The sequence below is a fragment of the Nipponia nippon genome, unplaced genomic scaffold, assembly GCF_047370975.1.
Source record: "Nipponia nippon isolate SJK-2023a ecotype South Korea unplaced genomic scaffold, ASM4737097v1 scaffold_10, whole genome shotgun sequence".
In the NCBI taxonomy this organism is placed as follows: domain Eukaryota; kingdom Metazoa; phylum Chordata; class Aves; order Pelecaniformes; family Threskiornithidae; genus Nipponia; species Nipponia nippon.
This window is the reverse complement of record NW_028262291.1, coordinates 19,422,898-19,435,535: the sequence shown is the minus strand read 5'-3', so window position 1 is coordinate 19,435,535 and position 12,638 is coordinate 19,422,898. Positions and strand designations below refer to the sequence as shown.

The window sequence follows — 12,638 nt, the reverse complement described above, 5'->3', positions numbered from 1 at the left end:
TGGAGATGCACTGGGAACTCAGTGTTGTTCGTATGACTCTACAGTAATACAGTGAGAACTTTCATCTAGAGTTAAAAAGGAGTTCTCAGAAGATTTGCTGATAAAGTGAGCACAGTTGCTTTATGAACCATTACTGGACAAGTGTTTTGAGAACACCAGGAGCAGAAAGGAAAACACTTGTTAGCAAATGGAAAAATCACTGCTGCTATCTGAGGTGAGGCAGATGGGATTCAGAAGGGGGGAAAAAGCCACATGCAAACCAAGAAGAACCCTCCCCAAAATAATACAAGGTAGAGATTTCTGATCTAATAACTACCTTGTTTAGTAATGTAACTATGTATTATAACATTATCATTTTGCGCTGTAGGAGAGGAAGGGTAAGATAAATTCTCAATATGTTTACTGTTGGACTGTACCTTGCTAAACCACACTTCACTGAACTAAACACATGCAACTCTGCACATAAGCCCCAATGAAAGGATTTCATCAAAGGCAAAGCCCTAAGTAAATAATCATGTAGTTACTGTGATTGTTATACACTGTTTGAACTTTGCTAAAGCAAACTCAGATACTGGGAAAAGAGGCAGAAATAGACTTGCAAACTCTAAGACCATAGGAAGGAAAATTCTTGTGAACTTTAGGTCCCACAAAACTGAAACAATACATTTAAATAGCTGTAACATTGATATACAATTTCTGAAATTTCATCTCCCAGCAGAAACTTTGAGGGGTAGGGGTATTTTAAGGCAGAACAAGTTCTTCAAGTTAAGCAGCTCTCTTCCTAGGCCAAATTTCCTAAATTCACTCAATCTTTTCAGGCTACCACGAAGAACTGTGTTCTTAACTGGCAACCTCCCAGACTAGCTTCCAACCAGGCTACGTAAGCCATATTCCCATCACTAATGTAGAAAATCCTGGAAGTTCTTTTTCAGCATCATGCTCTTAAAATCTGATATGTTCAAACTGGACTTCCTTTAATGTTCCAGTTTTTCAGCATTCATATGTAAAATGCTTGAATTCCTTTCACAAACTTGTCTCTAGAACAGTGAAAAACACCACTGTAATTTTTTCCTTATTCCAAGACTTTGAAAAAACTCACCAAACATAGTAGAACTCCTGATGTATTTTTGATATTGCTTCAATGCAACAACTTCCATATCAGAAGGTCTCTCTGTTGCAGAGTGGTTTAAAGACAGAAAACACTTTATATCACCTTTTGCTATGCTTTTGGCTAGCCTCCATATTTGACAAAGAAATGGGTTCTCCCAACTGCCATTGAGCTTCCTTAGTTCCAGGAAATCACAGATCTTCTGGTGATAAGCAATTACTCTTACAAAGAGTAGCTTGTAAGAAGCATTCTGGAAATTTGTTTCTGGTCATATTATATGGTATATTTGACAGGTGAAGACCTTCTCATTTGCTTTGAAGGCTAAACAGAAGGACTAGTCATGAGAGCCTAATTCAGTTAGTCACACAAATGCTAATCTTCGCACATAGAAGAAGCTACTGCCTGACCATACCAAGGCCATTAATCTCAGTCTGACCTGATGATAAGAGAAGCATCACAGATTTTCAAATCGTGCAAAGATTAGCATGTATGTGAGGAGCAGGGTGGAGAAGAAACCTCAGATACTAAGTGAAGCAACATACATACAACTACCCTATTTGGCAGAAATCAAGTAGAGAGAAAGTATGGCAGAGCTGGGACTGAGAAGGAGCACCTTTGCTTCATGCAGCTCTCTTTTAAGCAGTAACAAAAGGCAACAGGAACTGTGATCAAGGAACATGGCTTTACACAGTGCTTGTGACCTGACACAGCAGTGAAATTTCAATAGTCTGTCCATTTGGACTCGTATAGCTGAGCACTTCTTGCACTTTGCTTGCAGCATCTATGGGAGCTATAAGCTCATTCTTCTCCTTCTTAAAAACATAAGGAGCCTGAGCTAAACACAGCACACTAAGGGCAGCTAGCTATTGGGTGGCTAATTCTAACTTCTGCAACGTGCTAAGCAGAGGCCTGGGGAAAGACTGTGGCCCCATTTGTCTTGTTTTTCCTCTCTCTACTCATTTGAATTTAAAAGAAAATTGGTATTCAGCCACCTACAAAACTGCTTTGGTTTTAGTGGCTACAGCATTCATGGCAAGATAAGCTCTGAAACTTGGATGACATAGAAAAGTTAGCTGCTTACTGCAAAATATCACGGTTCATGTTGGAGGGATCACAATCTCATGAGTACAGTAGAAATGCTCTGACAGAATTTTAGATCAGGTCCTTAATAGGAACATAGTGTAAGTCCAATTTAGGGAAAAAAACAGTCTAAGGTTGCTTAGCTTCTCATCTAAACCTGTTCTCTGCCACATCTCTCTGCCTTATTTTTGGCTTGCAGTAACTTTCAGTCATGGTGGATATGGTTACTGGGTATGTAATTTCAGGGTTATACAGACTTCAGTATTAAGTATGCAGTGGCCTCTTCTGAATTGTCTTGGCATCCATGAAATAATTTGCTTTTACAAAAAGGGGTGGAATCTGCTCTAGCCTGAAACCCATAAAGCTCTAATTCTTAAAGCAGAATGCTCATATCCTTCCCCAGGCGGGGCCCCGGGTTCCCTTTGTTTGTCACCAGGAAGGTTGTTTAAAGAAGAGTCTTTCAAGTAGAAAAAGATCAAGGGCCCAATCTCCTGATGAGATGGCTTTCTATGCAGGGAGTCTTTCTTATGTGAGGAAATGCCAGTAGGTCAATGAGACCTGTGTGCACAAACACCAATCAGCCGTGTCATTACTCCTTCCATGCTATTTTGAAAGATCTAAATCTTCTTAAAAAAAAAAAAAAAAGAGCAGCTGAACTGATTCCTTGCAAACAGAAGTAACTAATGCCCTTGATTAGTTCAGGAAAAGTCAAGGAACCCTATAGCAAGATGAGAGGTTAAGGAGCTTTGTGTTCATTCTAAGGCAAAATGTAAGGAAACATCCAACCATCTCCTATCAAAATTAAAATACTGAAGGCATTCTTCATGTATGTTAATTGACAATTTATGGCAGAGATCCGTTCCCTGCTTTTCCTCTGCCTGTTACAGATGCGCTGGGTTAAAAACTGGCTGGACGGCCGAGCCCAGAGAGTGGTGGTGAATGGAGTCAAATCCAGTTGGCGGCTGGTCACAAGCGGTGTTCCCCAGGGCTCAGTATTGGGGCTGGTCCTGTTCAATATCTTCATTGATGATCTGGATGAGGGGATTGAGTGCACCCTCAGTAAGTTTGCAGATGACACCAAGTTGGGTGGAAGTGTTGATGTGCTGGAGGGTAGGACAGCCCTACAGAGGGACCTGGACAGGCTGGATCGATGGGCCAGGGCCAACTGTACAAGATTCAACAAGGCTAAGTGTTGGGTCCTGCACTTGGGTCACAACAACTCCATGCAATGCTACAGGCTTGGGGAGGAGTGGCTGGAGAGCTGCCTGGCAGAAAAGGGCCTGGGGTTGTTGATTGACAGCCGCCTGAACATGAGTCAGCAGTGTGCTCAGGTGGCCAAGAGGGCCAATGGCATCCTGGCTTGTATCAGGAATAGTGTGGCCAGCAGGACCAGGGAGGTGATAGTGCCCCTGTACTCAGCACTGGTGAGACTACACCTCGAATACTGTGTTCAGTTTTGGGCCCCTCACTAGAAGAAGGACACTAAGGTGCTGGAGCATGTCCAAAGAAGGGCAACGAAGCTGGTGAAGGGCCCAGAGAACAAGTCGAGGAGCAGCTGAGGGAGCTGGGGTTGTTTGGTCTGGAGAAGAGGAGGCTGAGGGGAGACCTTATTGCTCTCTACAGCTATCTGAAAGGAGGTTGTAGTGAGGTGGGGGTCGGTCTCTTCTCCCTAGTAACAAGCGACAGGACAAGAGGAAATGGCCTCAAGCTGCGCCAGGGGAAGTTTAGGTTGGATATTAGAAAAAATTTCTTCACCGAAAGGGTAGTCAGGCACTGGAACAGGCTGCCCAGGGAAGTGATTGAGTCTCCCTCCCTGGAGGTATTTAAAAGATGAGTAGACGTGGTGCTTGAGGACATGGTTTAGTGGTGGACTTGGCAGTGATAGGTTAATGGTTGGACTTGATGATCTTAAGGGTCTTTTCCAACCTTAACAATTCTATGATTCTATGATTCTATGATTCTATGATTACCTTATACTTAGTGCCAGTTGTTTCAAACTGTGTGGTGGATGTAAACCTGATGGATCAAATAAATATTTGATGTGAATTTCCTAAATTCTATGGGATTATACCAAGGATAAAAATATAATCCATGGTGTTCTTGAGTTCTTCTGGCAATTTAGAATGTGCATAATAGTGTTGTAACTGTCAGTTATGTAAAATATTTTGCCAAATTCACTTCAGATGGTTTTATCATGTGGATTATCAGCACAAGAGGGCTTGACACCAAATCCAAATTAATTGTTTTCCTAGCTAACATTACCTTGTTAATGAAGTACACAGCATTTCTCTAGAGTTATTATCTAGGTAGTGCTTGTAAAACACCGTTTTATAGTGGATTCACATTTTAAGAAGCAGTACCATCTTTGCCTGAAATGAACTGGAATATTAGAGGATTTCCAGACTGAACTCCACCAGTGCTTGGACTGACACAGACTGGTGTGTTACAAAAGTCTTGGTAGCCTTAATATGTTACGGTCCGTATGGGATCACCTTTTGACAGAAGGGTACGATACAAATGTAATGGCCAGGCTTCAGTACGGTGGCTGGCTATGAATGGCATTAATCCACCACATGCCCCCAATTTGAGTGCCTCTTTACCAAGTTTGTATTAAAAAATATGAGATGTGAGTCACTGGTGTATTACATTAGCTTCATGACGGTTTGTCTCCAGTGAGTCAGTGGCGTTAAAGAAGCTGAGTTAATATTTACCTATTGTATTTACTAAAATCATGTACCCTTTAATGGCAAATGATCCATGAAATGGGCTGTAAAGGGACCAAGAGGAACTGTTCTTTTTGCTAGTACAGCTGCAGCAGAGTGAAGGCCTCATGCTGCAGGGCCCAATAAAGGGAAGAGTTATTAATCCCAGTATGTCACTGCAGGGGGAATAGTTATAACTTGCATGCCTGCAATAGCAATGATTCAGTGGTAAGTGATCAAGATATTCACAAGCTCCCTGTCAGTCTGAATTTCCTTCTGAAAAGCTACCATGTGTTTCTTCTGAAAACCTCAGTATTGCCACACTTGAATATAAAAACTTCATTGAATGCAAATATCCTTCCCCTGTCAGTAGCCCTGAAATCATTGCAGGGGATTGAAGCAGCCAGTGATTTCTAAGGAGTGTAGCCAGCACTCTCAGTGGAGAAGCCAGAAGCAGCAGCTCTGGTTAGTCACTGACAGGAACTCTGCTCCCCAAGAAATGGCAAAGGAATGGCAAAAATGATGGAGCAGACAAGCAGAGGTAAGAAAATTGCTAGGTACAGAGCAAGAAGACTGGGTTTCCTGTTTCTCTGAGTAGCAAGAGTGGTCTTGCTTTTCTCAGGGGAGGATCCCAGATGACTGATATTACTTTCTCTGCTGAGTGGAGCATAAGTGGATGGTGGTTCAATGAATTATTTGTTTATTCTGTCTGTTCCTTGGACACAGTTTTGACATGTGCTGTTCATGTTCTTCCCAGGCCCCTGAGTGTTAAGTGGGGCTTGCAGGGGGAAATCATGACTTAGCTCATCCCTCCTGCCCACCCCACATGTAGAAGACAAAGGGCTGGGAGTTGCAGTGGTCAGCCTCACCACGTCTTTGTCATGTAAGGACTACTCCAACCTGAAGGGTATCTTTGGCAAGTAGTTCATATGTGGTTCCTGCTGCTTTTGTGCTGCCCACTGGGAATAAGGGCATTTTTTTCTAGGGTCAGGAATCATACTCCTATTCTTCTTTCTGCTCTCATACCAATATGAATTAAATAGGTGCCTTGATTGCCTCGGTGGGAATGGGAAGGGAAGAGGACCATGATTAAAAAAAAATGGATTCTATCTCAGCGGAGTTCTGCATTTGGATTTTGACACTAGCTTTGATTTGGGAAAATTAATAGGTTTCAGCTTTCCATCTTTATCCTTAACTAAGCTCTCTTTGTCAGGGTCTGGTCTACTGACCTGTGTGCTTTTTCTCCTGGGCTTCACAGCCCTTCCCCACACCTGCCATTAACACTGTTCTGCAGCCTGAACAAGAACTCAATTTGAAAGTTACTATGGTAATCTGCTGAATTTGAGTGTTACTATTGCATTGTATTCAATTTCATATCAACCTCATATCTACAATGTCATATTCTCCTGGCTCAGTTTATCTACTAATACTCTGCTGGTTTACTTTGTGACTATTTGGATGCAGATCAGCAGGGAAAATGCGTTATTATTGAAAAGAAAAGCAGCAGAAGCCTGTTAGTTCGATCACCAGTGCCGTAAAGTCTGTTGGTTCTGTATTCCAGCCAAAATGGCAGGGCTTCAGGAACAGACTTTACCTTCCAGTAGTGCCCTGCCTCAAGTGTGACTGACAATGGAATTAATGGGGCACGGACAGTGGGAAAGGGGTAACATGAACTCATGTTTCATGTACTGCACAATGCTCTCGCCCGCTAGTGCAGGATTTTCTTAAGAGCAACAGCAGCAGCAAATCTTCATCTGAGACATTGGCACCTGCAATTCTGTAAGCCACTTAGTAAGTGGCTCATAACTGTGTAGGGGGAACAGCTGAAAGAAGCAGTGGACCAGCTTTAGGACACTCTAACTTTGTAAATGCCAGGAAGCTTGGTAAAGCAGTGAGAAAGACGTGGTTCTCAAGGATCAGTTTACTGTCAGCCAGATAAACCAGATAAAAGGACATGTGTATTCCCCAGTGAGTGCATGGACAGACTTGACCTGAGGACTTGCAACAGGGGTGAAACCTAAGTCCACTTTAAACTGTATTTGTGCCCACTTACTACTGGCAATCATTCTGGCATTGGTGTATTCCCAAAGGGGCATGGAGCAGTTGAAAGTGTGGGAACGTCTGTTACCCATGTTTGATTTGCTGGGACTAGGTGAAAGGCTTCCTCCGTGTCAGAGGCAGTTCCCCCACAAAACGGATAAGGTGAAGAAATACCAGGTCAACTTGTGCCTACAGAGCAAGTAAATCTCTAGAAGAGACCCTAAAACTACTGACATCAAACATCTGTGACAGAATATCTAAGAACTGTCCTACAGTGGAATGTAGATCAGCTCATGACTGAGCCCACTGGATTTTTTTATGGTTATGTGATAAGCTATTAAATCACTTCAATAGCACCAAGGGACCCTTTTGCAGCAGTGTAATTTAGGAGGTGAAGGAATGAATTGTGGTCTACATTTTGGTGGGACTGGGGCACTGCTCCCTTATGCTGTTTGGAGAAACCACCACCTCTGTATGCATAAAGAATAAATTAACTTCCCATGCCTGACTGGTGTAATTAAGTCCCATTTGTGCAGTAGAGGTGAGAAGTTTGCATTTTGTGGACTAATGCCATTCCTGGTCTGTTGAAGTACTAAATCTCTGGCCTTTTTGTAACATATGTTTGATACGCTTCTTAAAGGACATTGCCCTCCTGCCAAAAGTTTTTGCTCTAAATAAACCATACATTATGCCTGACCTTTTACAATATTTTTTGCTCTGTCATTTAGAAGTCACCATCAAGCTAGCAGAGGCAACAAACACTTTTCCTTAAGCTGGGAGACCGTGCTGATGTGCAAGCCAGAGAAAAGCTCTGAAAGAGGACAATGATTGCTTGTTACTAATCAGATGTTATAAAAAAGAAAAACTACTGTTGCCAAAGAAAAAGCAACACTGTAGGGGTTGGGGGTGGGGGAACCTACATTAAAAAAAGGAAATAAGAAAAGGACAGCTATCTGTCTCCACATAAAGCAAGAGAGAACTGGATACTTGTCTGAAAGACAGGAGGTTGCTGGGTGCTAAACATGAACCACTGAAAGAAAATTGAATGAGGCTCCACCTTTCAGGGACCCTGCCATCAGTGTTTTGTTCTCACGCCAAATTCCTGGACTATAAAAATCTGCCTATAAGCCAAGAAAAAAACACTTCCCTGGAAGGATTTTCAAGTTACTGCTTCATGGCAAGATGGAAATAAAAAAGGGGAGGTCATTCTGGATCTTCTGCCTGGTTTGGAGTTTTTGCAAGGGCAAAGAACCAGTTCAGATAGGTAAGAAAAAAATCTAATTCTCAGATTATTTGCTCACATATTGCTCTCCATAGGTGACAAATAGAGTTGTCAAATGAAAGTGTGTAACATATTCATGTAAGAGCTGTAGGCATGCCAGATACTGTTTAACATTGTACATTTTTATCCTCAATGTGAACCATTTAAGTAGTTTACCTTTTTTTGTTTCACTACTAGGTAGTTTATCAACTGTTTTATGTCCTAAGTGACTAATCTTAAAGAGGAGACTCTCTGGATGCAGTCTGCATCATAAAAAAATGGTGACACCCTTTTCAACACATTTCACATGTATTCTTTATAGAAGAAGTATGTTACCATAATGCCTGCTAGGGTTGTGACCAGTATGAAATACTGCATTAGGAGTCATCACTTTTTTTTGTGGTCTGCTGCAATGTTACCTCCTGGTTTGATTTTGAATGTCTTACACTTTTCCCAGTTGCTTAATACACAAACAACTGATGTGACAGTTATTGCTATCTTAGTAATTCTAGCAACTCCACTTCCAAGAATAGCCAAACTTTCTCATTTCCCCTCATTATTGTGTAGAAAAGTGCTAAATTACCCTACTCCACTTTAGTGCTGCAAACACCTGTGGCAAATTACAGTCCCTTTAAAAAGCTGTTTCTGTAAGGACTTCTTGGCACTTGAGTTTGTGTTGCACATTTCTAACATCAAGATCTGAATTTTTCAGCATTCCCCTGCTGGTTCTTAGGTAGGATTATTTAATAATATTTTAGAGTTCACTGAGTACATTAATGACTGGTTTTGATTTGATCTGTGATGGATGTTGCTATGGTGATTTTCCTAAATGTGCTACATAAACAACACAAAGAAATTTGCCCATTTTCATTTGTCATTCTTTCAGATGTCCCTAGAAGAAATCCTAAAAACATTTTGTAGCAAGCATATCTTATTTGATTCAAAGTGATTCATATTGGCTTTGTGCAGCTCAGTGGTATGAAAACTACTTTCTGAATTGATGTCTTATATGCACTGGAAATATGTATCAATACCTTCGACAGAGGTACAACTCAGAGGTCCAAGACATGAGTTTTGGTTGAGATGAAAAACAAGTAGCTCTGAGCCAACTGCTGAAGCTGGTGGCAGCCTCAACTGCTGAGATCAGCAGCTGCCATTTTGCTGAAGAGTCATGCCACCTGTGATATCTCCTGGAAGGGACTCAATTCAAGACTTTGCGCAAAGTCTTGCCTGTGTTAAGAAGCAGGATATGAAAAGTAGAAATGAGATTTAGGCAGCCAGGATGGGATTCCCTCACTTCACTTTCGATATCTACAGTGTAACTGTATCTACAGTGTAAATGCTGAGGGGTGCTGTCTACATTGGCACCCCTCAGCAACCTTTACAGACAATGGAGAGAAACATGCAGTCTTGGAGCGTCTTCTTCCTAGGTAGATATGTAAGGTAAGGAAGCTGAACGTCTTCTGCTTCTCACTGTTAACTTCAAAGGAGCCTGGGCTCATCTGCTTATGTTGCAGATATCTCTGGCACGGACTTCAAAAGTTCAGTGAGATGAAACTCCTTCCCACAAGCTAGTATCTTCCAGGGGTTAACATTCTTGCCTTTGAAAATCTCTCCTTTAATGTTCTTCAACAAAAAGAAGCAAAAAGTACTTCATGTGTGGTGAATTTCTAAACTCCCCTCCTATGACTCTTTCTTTAGTCCAGGTCTCTACTGTCAGTAGGAGTGAATGTGCCACCTGGGGCAATTTCCACTTTCATACATTTGACCATGTTAAGTTCACTTTTCCTGGAACCTGCACATATGTCTTCGCTTCGCACTGCAATGACAGCTACCAGGACTTTAACATCCAAATCAGGCGCAGTGACAAGAACAGCTTCCTGATCTATTTCACTGTCACCATTGATGGAGTGATCTTGGAGGTGAAGGAGACAGGCATCACGGTGAATGGGAACAAGTGAGTAAAGACCATACTGTTGTTTTCTTGTGCAACAGTTTTATTGCTATATATCAGTAACAGGTGGTCTGTCTAGAAACTGGTCCTATTCTGCAGAGGTGCAAATGGCTGTGTATGATATGTTCATAGCACTTTGAACAGGGTATTGTGAAGAGTCTACCCCATAGTGGTGGAGCAGGCAAGAAGCATGTAAACTACATATCACAGGGATCAACACCAACATGTTAAGCAAAAGGCAATGTATATGTTACAAAAACAGCAGTTGTAGGTTTCCTTAATGTTGCTTTGATTTGAGAGGGAGGGGTGGAGGGAAGGAGATAAAATCAAGACTTTATTTATAGACGGTTTTGATTTTGTAGAAACTTTGTATTTTTTTCTCAAAACATTATTTCTGTGGTACCAACCCTACTGTTTTATGTTGCTGTTCAGGAGCAGATGGTCCTTTTAGAAAAAGTTTTCTGTTTCCAGACAGATTAGTCTAGAAAATTGCACTGCTTTGCAGATCACAGCTTGCCTTGGGATCTTCTTACACAGAAGACAGAAGTTTCAGGAGTCAAAATCCACACCTTTAATTCCAGTATGAAATGAACCAGAAAGCAAACTGCAAACAGAAGGGTAAAAATACTTCATAAGTGAAAAGTCATATACAACAGTAGCTGAAAGTTAGGCATAATTTTAAGGGCAGCCCTCATGAGAAGTGCAGTGACCTCCTCCCAACATATAGGTGTGAAGGGCGAAGGCAAGCTTCGACTCTGGGAAAAACCCTCCCGGTCTTGGAGAGAAAATTACAAGCATATGGGCTGTCTTCTCTTGACAGCCTTCTAGAAACAACAAAATATAGAATAGCATCACTCAGTTGTAATTATAGTAGAAAAGCCCAGATGTATCTTTTAAATCAAAGGAGAAAGAAATCTCCTATCTTTTAATCCTCCTGATTTTCTAGGTTTTTCAGGCTCTGGGAAAATGAACAGTAATTGTCTTGGTGAGATGAAAAAGTAATGTAGGTCTGAGTCACATCAGTGCATGAGTAACAGAACAGACCTCCTTTCACACCTCTGTAAGTTCCAAATGTCAAGGAAAGCCTGGAGGGATGATGAGAACCTGCAGTATCCTCGTGCGGAGGGCCATTTTCTTAGTATTGTGAACTTGATCCTTATAACCTTTTGGGTTAGGGCCTCAGGATACGTAAACCAGCAGAGTTGCATTGATATCAGTTGAGCGACTAATGTATTATTGACACACTCATGACCAAAATACATTGTGTTGGATTAAGGTTGGTAAAAGTTCACAGTGGACAAGGTGATTGTACCTAAATTTAATGCATTGTGGGGTTGAAGGCTGACCTTGAAAGAATGTCGCCATGGCTTATATAGCTCCTTTTGTCTGTAGTTTTTCTTCCTACATCTCCAAGAGGATTTCATCAGTCTTTTTTTCAATGCAATCTGTTTTGTTCCCTCCAATTTCCAGGATCCCCATGCCCTTCAGCTTGAAGAGCATCCTGATTGAGGACACCTGTGCTTACTTCCAAGTTACTTCCAAGCTGGGTCTGACACTCAAGTGGAACTGGGCTGACACTCTCCTAGTATGAACAGCCAGTTAGTTGTTTTTCTCTTGGTGAACCTCATCAATGATGAAAAGCAGAGCTGGATGCAGCCGCTGTGTTGATATAAGAGATTGTGGCGGGGAGTTATCACTGTATCCATAAGCTGATAGGGACATACCAAACTAGGTAATAGTTTCATGGGGCAGGGGCATGGAGTCACAATCCCCATGCATTCCCAACTAAATTTATGTGACAAAAGATGCCACTGTTAACCCTGGAGATAGCACCTCTGTAGTTATCTGCTTCCTCCATAGGGCACTGGCAGCAGCACAGCTAGTCTGTCCAGCTCTGACTTGTTACCTGTCTCGATGCACGTCTTGTGGGGGAAACTATTCTGTATGGCCAGTTCAGACCTTGGCCTCTCTCATTCCAAAGCCTTGCTATGCGGGAGCTTCCCTCTATACAGCCACCCCAAAATATCCTCTTCTGCAACAGTGTATTTACATTTTTGGGTGTGAACACTTATCCTCCACAATCAGGACTGAGATTAAATAAATTAAAGTTGTATGTCATGTTTTGCAGTTCAGAGAGGCAGAGAGAGGGTAGAAGGTAAATAGAGAGAAAAAAAGTCAGGAAGCAACCAAGTGATATTCAAATTGTGATTTAATGAAGTATTTGCTTCCCCCCTTCCCCTGTACTAATTAATACCTGAAGTATTACAGGCACTGTAATACAGACACAATTTTAGGTGACAAACTTGTAGGAAAAGCATTGACGTTTTTTGGTGGACCTGAGTGATGCCAGTACTACCCTCCAAGTATGTAGGAGTGATTAGGTGCAGTAGTTTTATCTAGCAAGGCAATAATGTGCTAACCTGGCTCTTTATTGCCCCCAAGTATGGGCAGAAAAAGTTACGCTGGACAGACTCACCCCTAGAAATGCTATGA

At 41.8% G+C, this 12,638-nt stretch overlaps 1 protein-coding gene across 5 annotated transcripts in view; it reads left to right on the top strand.

The window, feature by feature from the left end:
• The first annotated feature begins 5,296 nt into the window (after nucleotides 1-5,296).
• LOC104021080 (mucin-5B) overlaps nucleotides 5,297-12,638 on the top strand; it is a 64,212-nt gene continuing 56,870 nt past the window's right edge. For 3 of the 5 annotated variants that reach the window (XR_015701870.1, XR_015701869.1, XM_087745805.1), the window contains exons 1-4: nucleotides 5,297-5,431; nucleotides 7,995-8,194; nucleotides 9,893-10,148; nucleotides 11,616-11,730. Coding sequence is in view for 1 of the 5 variants with exons in the window: in XM_087745805.1 (XP_087601931.1) it covers nucleotides 8,113-8,194; nucleotides 9,893-10,148; nucleotides 11,616-11,730 (453 nt within the window). In the remaining 4 variants the exon portion in view is untranslated. Of the gene's footprint in view, nucleotides 5,432-7,994; nucleotides 8,195-9,892; nucleotides 10,149-11,615; nucleotides 11,731-12,638 lie in introns of those variants that run through there. The other 2 variants (XM_087745807.1, XM_087745806.1) reach the window with 1 other exon arrangement.